The 20,626-nt window shown below is 42.4% G+C and overlaps 1 protein-coding gene across 4 annotated transcripts in view; it reads right to left on the bottom strand.

Annotated features, from left to right (window-relative positions):
• The window catches only part of LOC138516883 (E3 ubiquitin-protein ligase TRIM39-like), a 364,781-nt gene that overhangs the window by 295,135 nt on the left and 49,020 nt on the right, over window positions 1-20,626 (bottom strand). For 2 of the 4 annotated variants that reach the window (XM_069632333.1, XM_069632330.1), the window contains exons 2-3: window positions 10,545-10,640; window positions 4,445-4,675 (exon numbers count right to left, since the gene is read on the bottom strand). The exons of 1 other annotated variant lie outside the window; for it this stretch is intronic. In XM_069632333.1, coding sequence (XP_069488434.1) covers window positions 4,445-4,675; window positions 10,545-10,640 — 327 coding nt within the window. The remainder of the gene's footprint in view (window positions 1-4,444; window positions 4,676-10,544; window positions 10,641-20,626) is intronic. One more of the 4 variants, XM_069632331.1, reaches the window with a different exon arrangement.

The raw sequence follows: 20,626 nt of genomic DNA, 5'->3' as shown, positions 1-20,626 counted from the left end.
CAAGGCGTTTTACACTCTATTGTGCTGGCACGAGCAGGGTACGCGTATTCCGAGGGGTGCGCGGGAAGTTTTCCACGCGATTTGGCTGGTGTGAGCGGGGTACGCGTATTCCGAGGGGTGCGCAAGGAGTTTTCACGCGATTGTGCTGTCGCATGAGGAGTGAGTGGCGTTTTTAGCACAATTTCTTTGTTGGGGGGCTGTATGCTGGTCCACTGGCCTTTGTGCCATGTAGGGGTTTTGTGCTGCTGTTTTTTGCGCAAGGGGCGGGGTTGTGGGCGTAACTGGTGCTGCCGCTGGGTCGCTGCGCCGCGGCTGGTTTGGGTTTTAGCGCACGTGGCTGGCACACGCTGGCGCACGTTCCTTCTGTGCGCCAGCCGTGTGCGCCACTTCTGCGCTAAATTCTATGAATTACCCCATTAGTGTGTTAGTTAATACTTCCAAACAAAGATTTTAAATACAACTCAGTGCAACTATGTGTGTAAACAGATCAAATAAAGTGTCTCAGTATGCAAAGAATGCATGTCAACAATTTCAATAACATGCTTCCAATATATGTATATTGTATGTTAACAATTTTTGAAGTGTCTAGTGCTGCATATATGCAGTCATGTCCATTCCTCATAGATAACAATTTGCACGTAGCTAGACCATACAAATGCTAAATGCACAGCTTAGTTTGTGGGCTACTAAGCAAAGATTTTAAATGCAACACTGTGCAAATATGCATGTAAACAGTTCAATTAAAATATCTAAGTACTGTGCAATAGAATATATGTAGTGTGGCGAGTCATTAGGAGGACACATACTCACTGAGAACATGATGTTGAGTATTTTAAGGTGTTCCCTGTCTATATTATTAACTAAGGTGCTTGTCAGTCAGTTGTGAATGTCCAAATGAATATGTCCATTGTCCAAAGCTATCTTTACTGACCCTACCACTATGAAAAACTAACTTAGATCAGGAGAAGGACTCTCTTCTCCTGAGGGTAATGCTGGTAGCAGTCCTTTTGGTAATAATGGAGACATCTTGGGCTAAAACTCCTCAATTCCTTAGTTGAGGTTATTGGGCTTTCTTTAGTACATAATTAGCAAATAGTCTCTCAGGACTTCTTGGATCAAGCTCTTTTGTTCCTTAATTAGGTTATTGGGCTTCCTCTCTTCTTGTGGTATCCTTCTTTGGGATATCTTATTAGTTTTCCCTTCTTGGTTGTAGGTTTCCGAACTTTGTTGTTCTTCACTTGTACTTTCTCTAGGCTCTCTGCCATCTCTGGATGTCTCTTCAACGCTAGGCTTTGGACAATGTGTTGAATTACTTCTCCCTATACATTTTACTCTTCTCTCATTCTTTATTTGTTCAACAGTTCTCTATCTAGAGTGACAACACTTATATCTCCTTTTTTTCACGTTAGATTTTGTTTCATATTTTCTACTTGGATGAGTTAACTGTGTCATATGATTCCCTGGGTTCTTCCCAGGGTTCCCCTGTTACCTTTATTTTGACAGGGGAAATCTTTTGAGAGTCTTCTTCCTCAGAGGTCCTCTTCTGTCTCTTGGACCGATGACGCACTCGCTTTCCTTGTGTCTCTCATTATAGTTTCTCGTGCCTTCATTTCGGTGTCCCGGTTCACTGTAGTGTATCCGCACATCTTGTAGGTTTCTCACACAGGTGCCATCAGTGAAGTTGGTTCGCCTCTCAGTCCACCACGGACACCTTCCTGTGGTCTCGCCACCACCTCTTATTGGGCTCCTGCCCTTGTACTTTCTCTGTTCTTTACGTGGTTATGTTCTTTAGTTTCATGATTGGACAGCCAGCCACCTACCCTGGCTGATGGTATCAGCAAGGTTCTTTGGAGCCGGGGTCGAGCACGGACTCCCTATTGGAACCTTGTCACCACCTTTGATTGTCCTCTTGCCCCTCCGCTCTCTTGCGCTTTAGTTCCACCACAGCTCTAGTGTAGCTTTCTGTGATCCCAGGCCAGCTCGAAACTTGCAGGTTTCCGGACTTCCTTCTGCGTCTGGACTAACGTAGCTTGGGGCCTCGCCCAGTTTGCATACATGATTCTCCATCTCTCCTCTCCGTCTCGTTCTCCTGTGTCTCTCTTTGAGTATCATTTTATCCACGCTTCTCAGTGGATGGAACATTCTGATTCAAAGAGACATAAGATTACCATATCTATTATGGGTTTCTCTGTCTGAGTCTTGATACTCTGTTATTGCTATTTCTTCGTCCCAGTCTTGATAATTTACAGGATTTAGTACATTAACACATTGCATGTATGCAACAGTCTGTGCCGCTTGAGGGAGTTCCTCACGGGAACGGGAGTCTTTGTCCCCAAAAGGGGAGGTTCTCCCAGCCAGTGAGGTCCCACTTGCCGCTACTCCTAAGGAGGGTTTTGCAAAGAAGGCTCCCCTCCCCAGTCTAACAGTAAGAGGCTCCGCCTGGGGAAAAGGGACAAATTCCCTCGATTCATCACAATATATATATGTTATATAGTCGCTGTTATGACTGTACAGATAAGGTTACATCAAAATGGTTTTGAAGAGAGCCAGGTGTCAAAGGGCCATGGCCAACATCTAGGACAAGACCCAGAGGCCTGAAATGCAGAAAGGAAAGCAAGTTTACTTTTATGATGTACCTTAACGCGCAACTTATTTATCAATGTGTTGTCTATTCCCATACCTGTATTTATTTGACACATACACCCCCCTAGCATATTATATGCAAACTCTGCAATCTGCTCCTCTCTCTGAATCTGTATGTAATTATGTAACTTCTCCCGTACATCTCTTGCCTGCTATGTAACCATGTAACCTAAACTGAAAGCCTTCTTGTATCTGCCGCGCACTGATACCCCCAGGTCTCGTGCGCATTACAAATAAATAAACTAAAAAAAAAATATGTACGTGATACTGTCCAGATGCGCACAACATTCGACTGCTTATAACTGCGTCTATGTACTTTGAAGAATAAGCCAGCACAGAGGATTCTTGCCAGAAGCTCAGAGCTTTGACTCCTGATCCTCCTGCTTCTTCTCGACCAGAGGAAATGTTACTTATATAGAGAGTTCACCAAACACACTACATTTCTATATACAATTATTATTACCCAACCACAGACATTCATATAATGACCTTGGAAAGATGAAATGCTGATTTCCTGGTTTTGTATCTCCCTATTCCAGAAGTTTATGCTTTTGCTTTTTATAGAGAACAGCATATGACAAAATAAGGCATCATAGCGCCATAGAAACACATAATCGGGGGTTGTTCAGCAGGGCGAATTAACAGCCCATAAGACGAACAGACTGGTTTATGGCATGTCATTGTTAAATGCATTTCCAAAATAGATGATTTTTGTTTAGATGCCTTCTAAAATGAAGCACTGCACTTTTTGGCTGTAAGATGGAGAAAAGAGCAGCCACTACTTTTTGATTTTCGGGACTGTTAGTAAACTGCTAGGTTTATATGTTAAGTGGTTGGAGGTGTATGCTTTCTAAGGAGTCTGTAAGCATCACCAGAGGTCCAGTTGGACTTTGTGTTCTGCCTTCACAATTTATGATCCTGTGAGATCACCACTTTTGTTTTCATTACTATTCTGAAAATATGATTGCCTGCAATTATTTGAAGATATTACTTTGCACAACTTTACCATACAAAGAATATATTTTTGCAGACATTCCCGTATAGTGCATTTATCAAAAGTGTTTACAGCACCTATAAAACAACTTCCCCCTTCTGAAGAATTGCTCTGGCTGCTCAGGCCATACCATCCCTTAGGGAGTCAGACCAATTCGCATCAACATCCTGAAAAATCAGGCAGGTTGACATATCTGGACCTAGCAAAGTGGCCTAGTAAGTGGCCTAGCAAGTGGCCTAGCAAGTATGAAACGCAGTACCGACAAGAATCAGGTTATTCTTGCGTTCCTTTCAGTAATGAAAGTATGGCAAGACACATTTCTTCCATCTGGAATTTGCATGTCAAGACCAACATACTTCAGAGATTTGTATTGTTTCGTAAACCATTACCTTTCAAGGGCGCATGTCCTGAAAGAAAAGTGGGGGGAGGGAACTCTGTTGAGCATTGGCAAGTGATGTCACAGGACGTTAATGTGAACTAGGCAAATTTCATTCATGCTTGTCTTCCAAGATTTAAAAAAAAAAACAGACACAACAAAAAGCATTTGCCAAGGGAACAGATTTGAAAACCAGTACCCAAACATGTCCGTATAGAAACATGTCAATAGGAGTTATTTCGCAGTTCTACAAGCAATGATTGCTTTGGTCTTGCACTTAAGTGTCCCATTTCAGACTTAGGAGGCCAAGGTTCAATTCCGGTCCAGGGTTCAAAACCTGTGCGATGGTACAGTAGCTTGCTATTTTATGTTTAGGTTGCTGGGGGGAAAGAATACTGTTCATATGTTCTAGATTGCTAAAGCCCTCTCACCTTCAGTAAGTCCACATCTTGCTGCTGGAACTTCCCCTCTATCAGCACGATCAGGTTTCTGTGGGACTGCTGCTGCTTGTCCAACTCGGTCACCTTCCCCCGGATCTTCTTCATGTTCTCCTCTTGTTCCTTCTCCAGGTTGCTGAGGAGACTTTGCAACTCCTTTTCCAGAAACTGTTTCAGGTCCTCAAATACACAAATGATGTTCTCCCTCTGGCCATGGAATTTCACCTTGAAATAGAATAATTAAAACGGCTTTGTTTATGTTGTACTTCTTATTCATAATCAATGCTATTAATAGTATTATGAGTACTATCATTACTATCACAACACCCCCTACCTAATGACTTAAGCTTTTGCCACCTTAACTACTTAATGTCTCACTAAAATTACAAATCTGATCTAAGATGACATCGCACAGCTGAATGTACAGTAATTTGAAGAATATCTCAGTCAATTGCAACAATGCATCAGACGACCACCATTTACAGCCCATCACCCTCACCACGCAACTAACCACCTCTCGAATCAGTCTTTGCTTTATAGCTCCCTCTGTGTTAACTCCCAATTGTATGTATCCTGTGCACCGCAAATCCCTATGTGTAGGACTCATGTTCTGTGTTATGATCTTCTATCTTCTTTGCATTCCCTCATACAACCCACCACATATTTGGTTCAAATGTCCTACTGGATTCACTCTGCATAAACTATAGTTGGATGGCAGGTTCAAACCACTGCCAGACATCCTCATTCTTCTTCCTCTGACACCACAGTGCACCCTTGTAGAATCTCAACAGAAAGCCGAAGCAGCAAGGTCAGCCGGCCTCCCAGTTTGAACTGGGTTCTTACAGGCAGGTTTGGAAGACAAAGGGCTGCAGAGCTTTGGACTCCACTCTCGCTTCCTGCCTTCACAGACACTATGGAGCCTGGGCGGGCCTGAACTAGGTCACCCGCCGAAAATAAAAATCACACAAATGATTTTCCAACCCTGGAAGGCAGGGGAAAGATCAAGAAGGGACAAGAAGTGCAGAAATGGCAAACAAAAGAAGACGGGGACCATTTTGGTAAAAGGGGCACCCATGGGTGCCTTTACCGCAGCTATGAAAACAGCCTGCGGTAAAGGTGCGCCGATTTTGTAAAAAGGTGCACGGCCACCAGCCATTTAATGACTACCTAGTGCTCACACTGGGTAAAGACCCAACTTACTGTTGGAGTTATCATCCTATATCCCTCCTTAAGGGGGGTTCCAAGATTTATGCCAAAATACTGGCCACCCGCCTGATGATGGTTCTAACTAAAATAATACACCAGGGCCAAACAAGTTTTAAAAGTGGGCTAGAACACCTGTGACAACATTATGAGGGCGGTTAATGTAATTGAATGGGAGGAAATATTGGGACAGAAAATGGTGGTAGTGGGACATATCTGATGCATGCTCGGTCACTTTCTCTCATCTCTTAATTAATCTGTCTCCTCCGCGCCCTGATGTTTACGGGCTACGGCGCATAAGAAAAAAGTAAATAAATTGCACGGAAGGACCACAGATCTCTGGAGGATGTAGACGGAGTCCTCTAGCACAAAAACATCTTGGATTGAGCTAAAATTGCCTACAATTACAAGTAAAACAAAAGGTATAACATAGGGTAATTAGTGAGACAGGGGAGTAGCCATGGGAGTTGATTTCAAACCTCTCCACGCGTTTTTTCCAACACTGCAGATTCCATGTCTTTCGTGGTGTGTTATTTATTCATTTTAATACTTGTGCAGCGCTGGCACTACCCAGAGGGCCTCTAAATGCCTTAAAAGTTCAAAGGTTCAAGAGGTAGGGGTGAAACAGAAGTTACAAAATGTTTTCAGGATAAGATAGGAAGAATATGACAGACAGCGATAGCAGAGGAGGTGGTGGTACTGGATTGCGTGTGGGAAAACAGGTATGTTGGCATGATATGTTAATTTACAGTGATGTCTTTCTTGCATGCTTTTATAATGCTGACTGAAGTCTGGAGTGGCCAGCATGTACCTCCCACAAAGTTCATGGTACTGCATTTAGGATGTGTGGTCTATGGGCAATTATACGGTTACCTCTTGGAAAGTCCTTCACATGGCCTGCAATGTCCTACAACACCGATCTCGAGTCTCCTGGGATTATAAATGTCCAGGTTGACTGAAGGGGGACTTTAACCTGAGGGGGAAACTTAAGTTTCTGAGCAGTGTTTATGTGCAGTGTCTATGTACAGTACAGTAAGGGTTTGCTTTTGGGATGCTGTGGGCTTTTAATGATGGTCTATGTCATGAACAAGGCGAAGTGGGTGATGCACACAAAAGACTGAATCAAGACTGGTGAGGATTTTCTTCACCTTCAACAGGATAGTCTTTTGGAAGAGAGGTCGAGTGTCTATCAACCTGCAACTGAAACATCTGGGGAACGTGCATGTCTGGGCGGCATCTCCAAGCATCGCCAAGGACTGATAGAAATCTCTGAAGGGGAAGTGGATGAAGCCTCATTCAAGGAGACCATTGTGATGCACTGGTCTTTCATGTGTAAATATGTTATGCCCGGTTCCATGTCCCGCTGCCGACAGTTGTTTCAATGCAATGTCATTATGAGAAAATAACATCGAAAAAACTAATTGAATACATTTTTTATTATTTGAGGGGGTTCTCCCCAACCCCGGCCCTTCCCTATATAAATATCCCTACACCAACTCACTCCCTACCCCTTTTATCCCCTTACCCACCTATGTCTGCAAAACATCACGATTAAGTTATACCCAGGACTCCCGAAACTATGCATAATTATGTGCAATGATTACAAACAATCCTCAGTGGGGCATTCACGGGTAGACAGGTCATTTGTTGGGTAAGTACTACACCTGAGTCACCTGACTTAAATAAGATTCAAATGACCTGGCACAGGTCAAGGATTATTTGGAGTGCATTCCCAAGCCAATGATGAAGGAAAACATGCTGGATGTCATCAACATGTTTTGGTCATATGTGCCTTTCATACACTTTTGCTGCAGGACAATGGGCTATGTAAAACAGCTACAAAGAATATGTGATTTGATCCCACTCACACCCATGACAACCTCTCATCTCTTTGAGGTGCTACACACACCCATTTAAAACCCTCTACTGTTTTCAGTGCAGCATGCACTGGCTTTGCTGTAGCTGGACTCCATACAGTGCTGTGTTTTCTCTGCAGTATCCATGACACAGGACAGGAGCCCTCATCACCTAATATGAAGGACTGTTCTGTCTAGAATAGATGCCCACTTGGGCCCTAACCTACGGTTCTGGGAAAAACTCATGACACCGGGGGCATATGAGTGGATACAGGATATAAAAGAATGCTAGCACTCTGTGGCATGTGAGCGAGATAAGAAACAATGATAAAACACAGGGCATTTGAGATGGCGCAGAGCTTAAATGATGCTGGGACTCTGGGGCTTCTGAGTGGGTACTGCACATGAAATGATGCTAACATTCATAGAAATAGGAGTGGATAATAAACATGAAAGGAGAAGAATGTGTATGGAGCATGAAATGAGAATAATACTCTGGGAATATTGGCCAGTATTGAACATGAAACTTGTAACCCCATCTCTCCTTCATGTGTCTCTAAGGGACTCCCATGTTTGATTTGTAGCTCTACTTCATGTGCCTCTTGGTCATCTCCGTGTCGTTTCTAGTAGCTCGGCTTAGGCTCCTGGTGACTCTGTGTGTCATTACTAGCTCTGCTTCGCACGACTATGGGGAGCACTCCCTGCTGGTAGCACGGTACTCTGTGGGAAACCCCCCCCCCCCCTTAGTTTGTTCCTACCTCTATTTCATGAGAATCATTAGGGGTGGTGCTATGTTGAATGGCATGGTCTGCTTGGTGCAGATTTCCAGGAACTAGTGATCGACTGCATAGTCTACTTGGAGTGACCCCAACATACCCCTGGGGATTCTCTTATATGAATGCTAGTGCCCCCATTGGTGCCCTTACCTTCCAGTGCTGATACTGTTGACACATTTTGTCAGGGAGAATCCTCCAGAATGGATAATTTCCTTTACCTTTTGAGTCCCTCAGCAGCTTTGCTGGATTTCTGGGGTTCAGTTTTTTTTTACCTGGTAAGAGTGTGAGCCTTTTTTCCCACTCTTACATGTGTTTTCTTTGTGATACATTTTTGTGCTCATTGACTATGGAGTCTCACCCACTCCATAGGCATCATCTTTTTACTGTGTGTCACACAGCACCTAGTGCAGTGACACAGGGTTGTCTTTTTAGACTTCCCACTTTAAACTCCATTTTCTGGGACTGACCACTGTCTCCCAGAACATGTAAAGTTGCCATTGACTTTACTGGTCTTTTTAAATCTACAGACCCAGTACACCCTATCTTCCCATAGAGTACTGGAAGGGTTAATAGTTATCCCTTTTTGTCTGATTCTCATGGAACATTATTTTGTTCCACTTTCTCTACGATTTGGCTGGTGGCAGTGGTATCTACCATTTTTTTATTTTACTGCGGACTATGAAAATAGCCTCAGTACCATTAGAGGCTATGGTGGTAGCCTCGAACTCTAACCCGCTGGACCCCTTTTATTTTATTTTGGTTCCGGTCGTGGTTATTCGCCATTTCTTAGTAGAAAGGTCCTTCTTGTGTTTTACTCTGCGCGCAAAACCAGGTTTGGTTCCTATGTTCGCCGTCCTTTGGCAGGCTCCTGTACAGAAGCCCTCCTTAGGCGCCTGAGTGTCTGGGGTGGACACGATGTGAGGGAGGGGTTTGAGGCCCCCTGCACAGGGTCTCCTTGGAGACCCAAGTCGCACTCTTAGTTGATTGGCCAGGTGGCTGTCCCTCCACAACAGCCATCCTGCTGTGTGATTGACAGCAAGGCTGTGTGAATGGGGGATTCAGTGCATAAAAAGCCTTTCTCTGGGACTGGAAGGCAGAGTCGCCACTGGAACAAGAGGACCAAAGAGAAGCTGAAGGAGGACGACTGCTGCAACTACTGGACACCACGATGAAGCCCTGCTGCAGGTCCAAATTGCCCGAACTTCGACGACAGAGAAGATCTGGAAGGAATCTTCTTCCCTTGAGCTTGGTGGGACCAACCAGCTCGCCAAACATCAAACGCCGGCCTCCCTCTCCTGGTCGAAATTGCTGCTCATCTCTGCAGTGGTTCGGATAGCCAGGAGGAACGAAGCCTATTTGGGTTTTAAGGAGATCACCTTTTATTCGACGCTTTGCTCTGCTGCTGGCTTAATCCCTGGGCAGTGCAGGACCCTTCAGACGTATTCCTTGTCACCACGACTGAAGCTTCAGGAACCGTGAGCCTGCTGGAACTGCCAGGAACGACTGCCTCAGCTACAGCATTCTTCTTCATTTAAAGGTACTGTGCAAATCCGGTCGTTCTCTCAGTCCGACGGCAGTGAAAGTGTTTAAAGTCTTTTGCCTATCTGAGGGCTTGTCCTCTTCTCCTTTAAGTAACTTTTCTTCCGACCAACTTCGTTTTGTACTCTTGGCAAAGACTTAACCGCGAACTACTCTGAACTGTGTGATCCTCTGTAAAGACTCTGAACCACTAACATTGGCCCAGGCCTATTGACTTGAATCCTCATTGTATTAGCCTTTACTAGATTGCCCTGCCTAAAAACTTATTGGTGCTGCTTGATTGTTGATAACCTTGTCTTTTCTCCCTTTTAAATTACTGGAGTGTCATTTTGCTCACACTGCATATTTGCGCTTAACTTGTCCAGAATTGATTGGGTGTTTTTAGTAGTATATTAAGATTGGGATTTTCTGCTGCTTTATAATAGTGAATTGTTTTATAACTGATGGTGTAAATAAATGTATATTCTTTTACTCAGAAATCTTGAATCAGTGTTTGCTTGAACCATAGTGATTGCTGTCCTTTGTGTAATCTCTTGTACTGCTCACTTTACTCTTGAGATAAGTCTGGCTGCTCAGCCACCGCTACCAAATTCTGTGGAGTACAGGCTTGTACCAAAGGTGAATTTGTATTTGCACTTGTAGTCTTAATTGTGTGTGGTGTTCCCAAAGGGTACTGCATATGATTCTGCCTAACACATTTTAAAAGAGAGTTTCTCTCACCTCCAGTTCTGCTGCAAGTTTCTCCTGTTCAGTTTTCCACTCCTGTAGGTCCTCCAGCTCTTTCCTCAGCTTTTTAAGACAGAGCTGGAAGTGTCTCTTAAAGGAAGAAGAAATCATGTTATGGAATCACTTCCATCCTCCAACATTGTGTTTGCTTATTCACAAAAAATGAGAGTGCATGGATAAACATAATCGGGGAATCTGCACCCCAAAATATGATCCTCACAGCTTCCTCCGATCTGGGCAGAAGGACCCTCCTCCAGTAAGATGATGGCAGGGTAAAGTTGTGGGGTGTAATACTTGAAAGGGACCCTCCTCTTCAGAAAAACACACACATCTTGAAGGTATATGCGAATGCACACACAGACACACATACACAGACAAAATAATTCAAAAAGAGGGTAAGAAGTGATGTTAGTAATTGTACCTTAAAGGCAAATAACCGACACATTTATTTTGAAAGCCTATCAAAGAGAAATCTATATATATATATATTTGTGAAAGTGTGTTTGTATGTTCGGGGTTGGCTCCATCCCCATAACAGTTGGTGGGCTGCAATGTTGGCCAGAGGTCGGCATACCAGTCTGGGGTATACTGGCGATAGTGAAATCTGACCAAAACCACCCATTTGCCCTGCACAGGGCGGGGTCCGGCCCAGTGCTATCAGTAAAGGCGATTTCAGGAGTTCGACGATTTTGTGACTTTTCCAAAAATAGGAAGTTAGGCCACAAGGTACCTGCAAGAGTGAAATTTGCCCAACCCCAGCCATTCGCCCTGCACAGGTGCGGAGCGGGGTCTGGGCCTTTGTTATCAGTATAGGCGAGTTAGTGAAATTGCTGATTTTGCGAATTTTCGAAAACAGGATGTTATGACACAATACAACATTCACAAGGATATAGCAGACCCCCATGGGCATGTCAGCTACAGACCCAAGCAACGCCGGGTGGTACCGCTAGTATGAGATATTAGAAAAGTGGCGAGAAGACTCTGAGATTATTGTAGATTCAGAAGTCTGGCATAGCTTGTAAGCTGTGTCACAGAGTTCTTTAAGGAGCAAAGGTAAGAATGGATGAACTATTTTGCAATACAACGGTTATCAAGTTAATAGAAAATAACTTAATTTTGGATAGAACCCTTAAAAACCTTCACCAAAATATATATTTACATGAATAATATAAAAACAGTGGATATAATTATATTAATAAAATGCAATATTGATCCCATTTTAGTCTTGCTAAAACCATGATGAAAATTCGACATCGCAAACATGCTATTATGTAATGTCCTCAGCTGAAAGTGCAATAAAGCATGAAAGTGCAGAGTACTTCCAAGTCTCTGACATCCATTATTGCCCTAACTTCCCCAGCTTAGGTGACAGGGTTTATGTTGTGTTAACAAGAGTTCAGAACTTCATGGACTGGACATATTCCCTGCTTCTTGGTCCAGGAAATCAGATCAATTTCCTTTTGTTTCTCAATCATTATTTTAGTTAGCTTTTGATCATCCATTTATTAACACATCAATTAAAATGACTATAAAATAGAAACGCTATTCAAACCTTACTTTGTTTTTATCCAGGCTCTCTGAATAAAAGTGGCCACACTGCAGACAACATCTGGATATTCAGTCGAACTACAACAATCATATCATGCTCTCGATCCACAGGCCCAGCAGTGGTCCATCTGGACTGCTATTCCTTCCTTCATACCTGGTACATCAAAACCTCTGTCACACTTGGGGTTTTCTCCAACTTGATTGTGCCATTGTTTCTGACGCATGTCAAGTCATGTCAATAATCTTATCATTTTGGGCCACTGTTCTTTGCATTCTATTTCTGCATTTGCCACAACTACTTCCCATTGTCCTGTTAATGCCATTGCTTTGCAAACAACCAAACCATTCACCCATCCTTCAGGCGCGAGCACAGTTCCTTTAATTTGGAGTTGCCCTCTTTTCCAGCATTCTCGTATTTCCTCCTCTTTTTGCCTTCGCATTGTAATATCTTATTTTCTTCGATCTTGTTTCCTGCTCCATTTTTTTCCAGGCTATTCGTAGCTTATTATTCAATGCATGGTTTCTTGCTTTTCTCTTGATTTTGTATCTTGCACATAATTGTCTTCCCTTTGGGATTTTCTTTTATCATTCACACTATGGATGATGTTCTCCCTTGGAATTGTCCGCTGGTTAGGCAAAGTGCATAGTGTGTCAGGCAGTGTGTCTTATTCACTGATACCTCTGTTGCTATGAATATTTTAGAGGTTCGTAAAGCATAAGGTATGAGGGAACATACATAGCAGCTTTTATCTGGCAATCTTCTCCCCACGTTTTTCATGTGCTGATCCCATAGGTTATTCTTTAAATGAGCCGAATTATCGAGATATGTAGTTATATTTTCATGGTTTTCTTCAACATCCCTTTTACCCCAACCCCACCCACAGGTATTTAGTAATATTATAGAACAGGCTGTGTGCAGTTCTAGCGGGGACGATAGTACATGTCTCATTGACACCCTCTACGTCTGTATTATCCTTTGTAACATGTCTAATTGTCATAATAATGATAAAAATACAAATCATAACACAGAATGACATCATAATTAATATTCCATGAAAACGTATTGGCTTTCTTGATGGCAAAGCATATTTTATATTCTGAAACCTCCCCATTTTTTTTCACTTTAATATGTAAATCTGTTATTCTTTAAAGATTACACTTTTATATCAGAAACTGCAAGATTATTGCTATTATGACTCTAAAAATAATGTAATTGTTCTTTGGAGTTCTGGAAAACGTGACAGTATTAACATATCTTCTTATTAGAGCTGGATAATATGTAGGAAAAAACAGCATACAAGAATAAAGATGTTTCTTTTTTTCAAGCTCTGGATTTTCTTCTCATTGTACCTTTAACCTATCTAATAAAGTTCCAGGATGACTGCAAATCTATGTATTCCTTATCAAATTTGGAAAATATTGATCCTTAGTCTAAAGTGCTTGCGTGCTCTTCATTTTCTTTATCCTTGCTTTAGGCGATCAAACGAGTCAGCATGCGCAGAACTTCTTCTTTTGCTTCAATGTGGGCAGCTGCAGGAGGGGTTGGTGCTTCGCCTTTATACGGTTTGATGTCGTACATGTGCAACCAGGCTCTTCTACCTTTTAATTTCACTGCAGTGGGACTAACTTTCTCCACTTCATACAGACCTTCAAAGCGGGGTGTACTCCAAGTGCGTACGAATTTGCACACCGGCACCCATTCCCCTAGATACAGACTGGGTGGTTTTAACAAATCTTCTGCTTCAATGGATTGTCTTTATCGCTTCTTTTTGACCACTCCCTTTGATTTGGACCTTTTGAGACAAGAAAGAAATGCTTGCATTCATTGTTGTTAGGCAATCATGCATCTCGTCACCTAATGCCTCCACTACGCTATGGCCATCAGTTCTTACTCTAGTTGGAGGAACAAGGGGGGTTCTCATACAGTGTCTAGTCACCAACTCATGAGGAGTTAGATGCTGATCTGAGCCAGGCTGATTTCTCAAATCAGATAGGGCAAGGGGTAGTCAATGTAGCTATCCCTTCTTTAAGGTCATCTTTAATTTTGCAATCCTTTCCTTCAGTAATCCGTATAATCTTTGACAGACTCTATTCGCTTGTCGGTGATAAGCAGAAGAAAACGTATTTATACAAACTCATTTATAAAATGCGGTCTATTATCAGAAAGGAAGACCTCGTACACACCCACATGGACACACCACGACCAGCATATATCTGTAGCCGTTGCTTGCCTGCAGCATATCCACATTATCTATATTTAGATGCTGAAAGGGGCCATTGGGTCTAGGAATTGCTCCTCTCACTGTTCGCAAAGTGCTAGGCATAAATTAGTTTAAGAAAATTGATTAGCAGAGTTTGCTAATTAAAATGATCTTGATTAGCAAACAAACCCATTTGATTAGCAAAGAACAGTACTAATATTTCTAATATCACCAGAAGTCATTTGTACCCAATCCATAAAATGAGCAACAGTACAGCATTATTGGCTACCATTGAAGTAAGACATTTGTGAGATGAGTCAGGCCTTGCAAATCCTTCACAATTCTGCTATACCTGGCAACTGGAGTAACTCTGTTTACCTACTCTACCTCAGAGAAATGCACTCAACCCATGGCAACGGATGAAACAAAATGTAAATGTGGTTTCTGTAAAATAGTGCATGTCATCACAAACCCACTTTATGTTTGGCACACTGCTGCCACCCCGAGGCCAGCCATGCACAGTGAAACCTTTATTTAACATTTACTGAAAACAAAGTAAATGTTAGATAAACGTTTCAAACATCTGCTGTAAATGGTACTCACCCTGCATAAAATCTACAAGAATATGCGAGTGGGTGAGTAGACTTTGCAAGCGCTGGATGAGAGTCTGGAAAATGTAAAAGGACACATGCATGAATGGACACAAATAGATATGATAAAACTGCTCTGGAAACATACCCTACAGAGCCTACATCGCTCCAACTTCAGCATATGGTATTGCAGTATATGTAGAGAGTGTATGGAACTATTGATCCCTAGTTTGCTAAACATCTAGTTAGCTGTGAGTATTCATTATATAAGAGAAAGAATGCAGGCAGAGAACTGGGCACAGTAGGCAACTATTGTAGTGATCAGCCATATCACTTTCAGGATAGCTGGTATAAAGCAGCAGGGTGAGAAAATAGAATGTCAGGGAGAATAGGATCAGCTCATGGGTTGAGCACCAGTTGCATAGATGAATGCAACCAGCAGGTTATAGAACTAGGGTTGCCAGCAAAAGCATGTTGTAATGTGATCATGTAGGTTTTCAAAACTGTTCACTTGTCAATATGATGCATCTTCCCCAACAAAATGAAATCTGGTTTGACACTATGAGATTTAGACAGACTAACCTAAACTTTACTGTAAAGCGTACGAGATAATGCACTGTTTTAAAGCAGCAATACTGTAATTATGCATTATGTAAATTCGAATTTTAGGCATTTGCATGACTGTTTAAAAATACAAAGTTAGCACATACTGTGTTTATGCCGGACAGGATATAGTTGGCCTGATAAAATGATCATCCCGATTTACTTCTAGTACTCCCATACAGGCCTTTGGCACTTAAAAGTTGAGGAGATGATTACAGCTGCACTCCTCTCCAGTAGCCCCTTTGAATTTGCAGTGCCCAAAGAAAAGAGGTTTCAGAGACACCGAGGGCAAGAGAGGAATGCAGGGTGAGCTTTGCTTTAATTGAACAGGGTAACTTAAATAGCTAGCCTTGCTACACAAGTGTCACTTTAATTAGCAAACCTACAGAATTGCATAGCAATCTGCTATGCGTCACTGCTTATATTATGCCTTGAAGTGGGCCCTGCAATACATTTCTGGCACACAATGCAATTTACAATTAACTGTGCCATAGGTTGCAACAAATTTGGTTAAAACCCTTCTCCTGAAATTGTAGAAGCAAGATTCTCTCGAGTTGTATGCGCGGAGTAGAGTAGTTTCTCCAGCACTACCCATAATAATGCTAGAGGCATAACTGGCTTTCCACTACTATCCTGTCTCCATATATACTCAGTGGGGGATAAAGAACACCAGGGTTTCTTCCATAAATCCTTCTCTTCTTGTGGTGCTCGCCACTGTATCTCAATTAACTGGACAATAGACAACGTGCCTCATTACGACCCAGGCGGTAAGTTACCGCCTGGGTCGTACCTTTACCGCCATGGCGTAAACTATGTTTACGCCATGGTGGTTGGCGGATTTACCGCCCCATTCCAAGGTGAGTGGGGCGGTAAATCCCCAATCACCATTTACCCTTCCCCATTCCCATTTTTGCCCCATAGGGCATAATGGGAGTGGGGAAGGAGATAATTACGCCACCGTAAATTACGGTGCCGTAATTATCTCCAAGGTCCCTTAGCGCCATGGATTTTAACGCCTGCAAAAAGCAGGCGTTAAAATCACCATGGCGCTAAGGGACCTCGGAATCAGGCGTTAAGGGTCGGCGCCGTTTACGGCGCCGTTAACCCCTTAACGCCTGACTCGTAATGAGGCCCAACATGTTAAAACCCTCCTTTACCAACATGCATTGTCCTGTCATTTGTTTAACACCTTATATTTCGAAATTAGAAATGGCTGGCAAATAGGCTGCCTTTTTGGCTTCTAAATCTGCGGTTTTGTTTCTGCCAGAAAATCTGTCCATTTTTGACTGTGCTGCACATTTTACAACTCCTTTGGTCAATGGTAGACAATGCTTCAACAAGCCTATCCAATAAGGCTGCATGTTGCACCGGAGTGCTGTCTGCATGGAGGAAGACCCTCCTTTTCCAATGTGACAAACCTGCGTGTGCTGTTGACGTCACATAGCCGGAGTCAGAGTGCACTGTCACTTCCTCATCTTCAAATCTTTGAAGTGCGGCGATAAGCGGCATTAATTCTGCAGCATGTGCTGAGTAATTCAAGGAAATATTGTGTTTGTCAACCCTCAAATTCACCCTCTCGGTTCAACTTCAATATCGGTGATCCAGTATGCCTTTCGCCATTTTTTTATCAATTCTGGATTAACTACAAATAAAGAGAAATTACCCCCTCCCAGGAGCATTTTCTTGGGCTTGGGGAATAGCATAACATTCAGTATACGTTGAGAAATCATGTACAAAATCAGCCACTGCTACTGGTTCAGACATGAGCATTGCTGGGTTTACTGTCATACATCTGACAATTTTGGGTTAATCTAAAATTGAAAATAATGCATTATTCACAAACAATGTTACTGGGCACCCCATTGTTATACTTGAAGCTTTTTCAATCGCGAATGCAGCAGCAGCTAAAGATTGCTCACAGGGATAATGTCCTTTCATAACTGGATTTAGAATCCCATTATAAGCTAATGGTTTGCGTCCTGTCCAAATGTTGATTTCTGTGTGAGGACTTCTGTCATAAATTCTTCATTTGAATGGGAGAATAGATACAATTCTTCATGATACTCTGGAATTCCTGACATAGGGGCTGTACTGATTGCCTTTTTTAATTCTTCAAATCCTTCAGTCATCTAATCTGTCCAAGTTATTTTACTCTTGTCCAACTGTGCTTTTTAAGTCTTTTTAAAAGTGGTCAAATATATGTACTGTAATCGAACACCCAGGCACTATAATAATTACATAAACCTAGAAATTGTTGCATTTCCCTCAATGTTGTAGGTTCTGGAGTTCTCATAATCGCTTCTGCTCTCTTAGGTGTCACTTTTCTCCCTTTATGGGAGATCAACTGTCCTACATACAAGACCTCTTCTTGACAGTATTGTAGCTTCTCTTTGTCTACTTTAGACCCTTTTTCTGAGAGTATCATCATAAGCTTAACAGAGTCTTCTCTGCATCTGTCTTCTGTCTCACTGCACACCAGAATGTCATCCACGTACTGGAGTATCACACTTTCGAGTTGGACATGTCCGACATCCATCTGGAGGACCCTGTTAAAGATTGAAGGGGACTCACAGTAGCCCTGGGGCAAACAAGTGTGTTTCAGGAAAGTATTTCTATATGAGAAGGAAGTCAAATCTTGTGAGTCTTCGTGAAGGGGAATTGAAAAGAACACATTCTTTAAATCTATGACTGTAAAATATTTGGATGTGATGTTTAGGGATGTAACGGCATAACGGTATACCGTTAAAGATACCGTGAACCACTTAATTGAATAATAATAACCGTCACATTGTTTATACCGTTATACCGTTCATACCGTAAAGTGTGCTTTTCAATCTGATTTGGAAAGGCTGCAGTAAGCAAGTGCTGCGCAGTCTTGGTCTTGCACTGTTGGATGTGCCGTCTACCAAGTAGTTTCAGTTGGAGCAGTTTTTAATGCCATTCCATAAACCACACGTGCCTGACACAAAATCAATATGTTAGCAATAGGAAGAATAGATACAGTGCCAAGAAGGAAAAGGGTTTACTTTGGGTTGGCGGCTATGGGGTTTATATATTTATAATGGATAATGTTCTCTAAACATATGGCAATGGGGGATTTCCCTGGTTCTATCATTGAATTTACATATAATATGTCACACTGCGAAATTCACTCTGTGGGTATTCCCTGCTGCCATACCAAAGGGTAACATGTCCGTGATTACTGAACACCTTTTGGCCCGCAAGTAAACTAAAGGCTGTAACGTAAAGAGGGTGCGTGTGTGTGTGTGTGTCTGTGTGTGTATATGCGCACAAGCGTATACTACCATCAGCCTCCATTGATCAGTGGCATGCAGGTTATCAAGATGGCAACATGTTCATCTTCACCAGTAGCCAGTGGGGGAGCATAAAGCCTAAATGACCACTTAAGAAAAGCTATTCAGTTTGCTTTGCCAGTTGCAGCAGGGCTCCCCCCCTCCTCCCCTCCACACGTGTGTTTGTGTTTGGTGGAAGCAAGGCATTCCAGTTGAAAAGCCCAATTCTGGCCCTGGGTGCCTGGTTTTGTTTGTGATGATAAATCTGTCAATTTATGACCTTTTAGAAAATATTTGTTAAGATTGGTTAACTCCACCTGCTATACTGCGATAACCATGATATACCGTCATTTGGCAAGAAGTTTATCGTACCGTCATAAAACTAATACCGTGACACCTCTAGTGATGTTACATAATATTGTTGCTGATTTTTGAACTAAATGAAACTCAGCTTCGACTATATTGTTTAGGAGGCAAAGTTCCTGTATAAATCTCCACAACCCCCCCTTTGATTTCTTCACAGGATAAATAGCCGTGTTACATGGAGAGTCAGATGGCACCAATATACGTTGCTTCATTAAAGCGGAAATAGTCTCCAATATGCCCTCATCTGCTTTTCTGGACATGGGGTATTGCTTTACTCGTGGATCAAGTGCTGCTGGTTTAAGTTTGATTATAACTGCTCCTTTTCCTTTTAATAGACCAACATCATATGGACTTTTGGTCGATAAAATATTTGCCACTTTTTCTAAGTCTTCCTGAAAGAATGACGGTTTCTTTTTTACCAGCACCATTCTCTGTGGTATTTCTACATTCTCTACTTTATTTCAATAAGTGAGACATATAAAAAACACAAATTTATCGTCTTAGCAATCATCCCTAAACAGCTCTTTATCTGTCAAATCCGTCAGAATGTACCCTTCAATGTCCCGTGAAGCATCACTGTTTCCTCTCTAACCACTGCTGCTTCTAGCTGTAAGGGAATAATCTGCCCTTCTTCATCATCCATTGGGATCTCTGGTCTAAACAAAAATTCATCAGGTATTCTCAATGATTTACCTACCAATCTGGGTAGCCATAATAGAATAAACACTCCATACACAAATACTTCTGGATCTAAAGGAACTCCTCTTAATGCCATATGACCTGTGAAAGCCAATATAAACTCTCTTCCATTCATATAATGTATCCATGGAGTAGAACACACTATCCCGTTGTCAGTAAAAGATATTGTCATATTAAGTTTCGTCATCAAGTCACGCCCCAATATATTTACTGTGGTCTGCCTAGAAAACAATAATGGCATTGACATATGATGTTCTCTAATAGAAATTGGCAATTCGTCTGTAAAAGGAACTAAACCCATCTCCCCAGAAAATGCCTGTGCATTCATGGCAATACCTGACATCAGGTATTTCCCCTCATGAACACAGGAACGAGACGCCCCAGTGTCTACAAGAAATGAAAATGTCTTGCCTCGTATCGTCACCTTGACTTTGGTTCCTCTTGGGCATCTGGTGTCACTGAACACATCGGGTCGCTCTGTGGGTTGTCCTATTGTGGATATAAATTAATCCCTGTACCTGTGAAAGGATTTCCTCCTATCACAGTCACACTCCCCAATTTGGGTGCGGGTGCTTGCTGGGATACTGTAGTCATATTCCATTGTGGTACCATAGCTTGTTGTGTCTACGCTTGCTGAGTTTGTACCTGATGTGTTTGCATGGGAGTTTGCTGCGGTTGCCCTTGCAGCGCTTGCATTTGAACTGGCGCTTGCTGTGTCTGCTGAGTTTGTGGCACATATGTCTGAGACTCTGTGTGATCTTGAGCATAATACTCCA

This window comes from Ambystoma mexicanum, chromosome 6q (genome assembly GCF_040938575.1).
Source record: "Ambystoma mexicanum isolate Mex_15411 chromosome 6q, UKY_AmexF1_1, whole genome shotgun sequence".
Lineage (NCBI taxonomy): Eukaryota > Metazoa > Chordata > Amphibia > Caudata > Ambystomatidae > Ambystoma > Ambystoma mexicanum.
The sequence above is the reverse complement of the archived record's forward strand: the minus strand, read 5'-3'. Positions and strand labels throughout refer to the sequence as shown.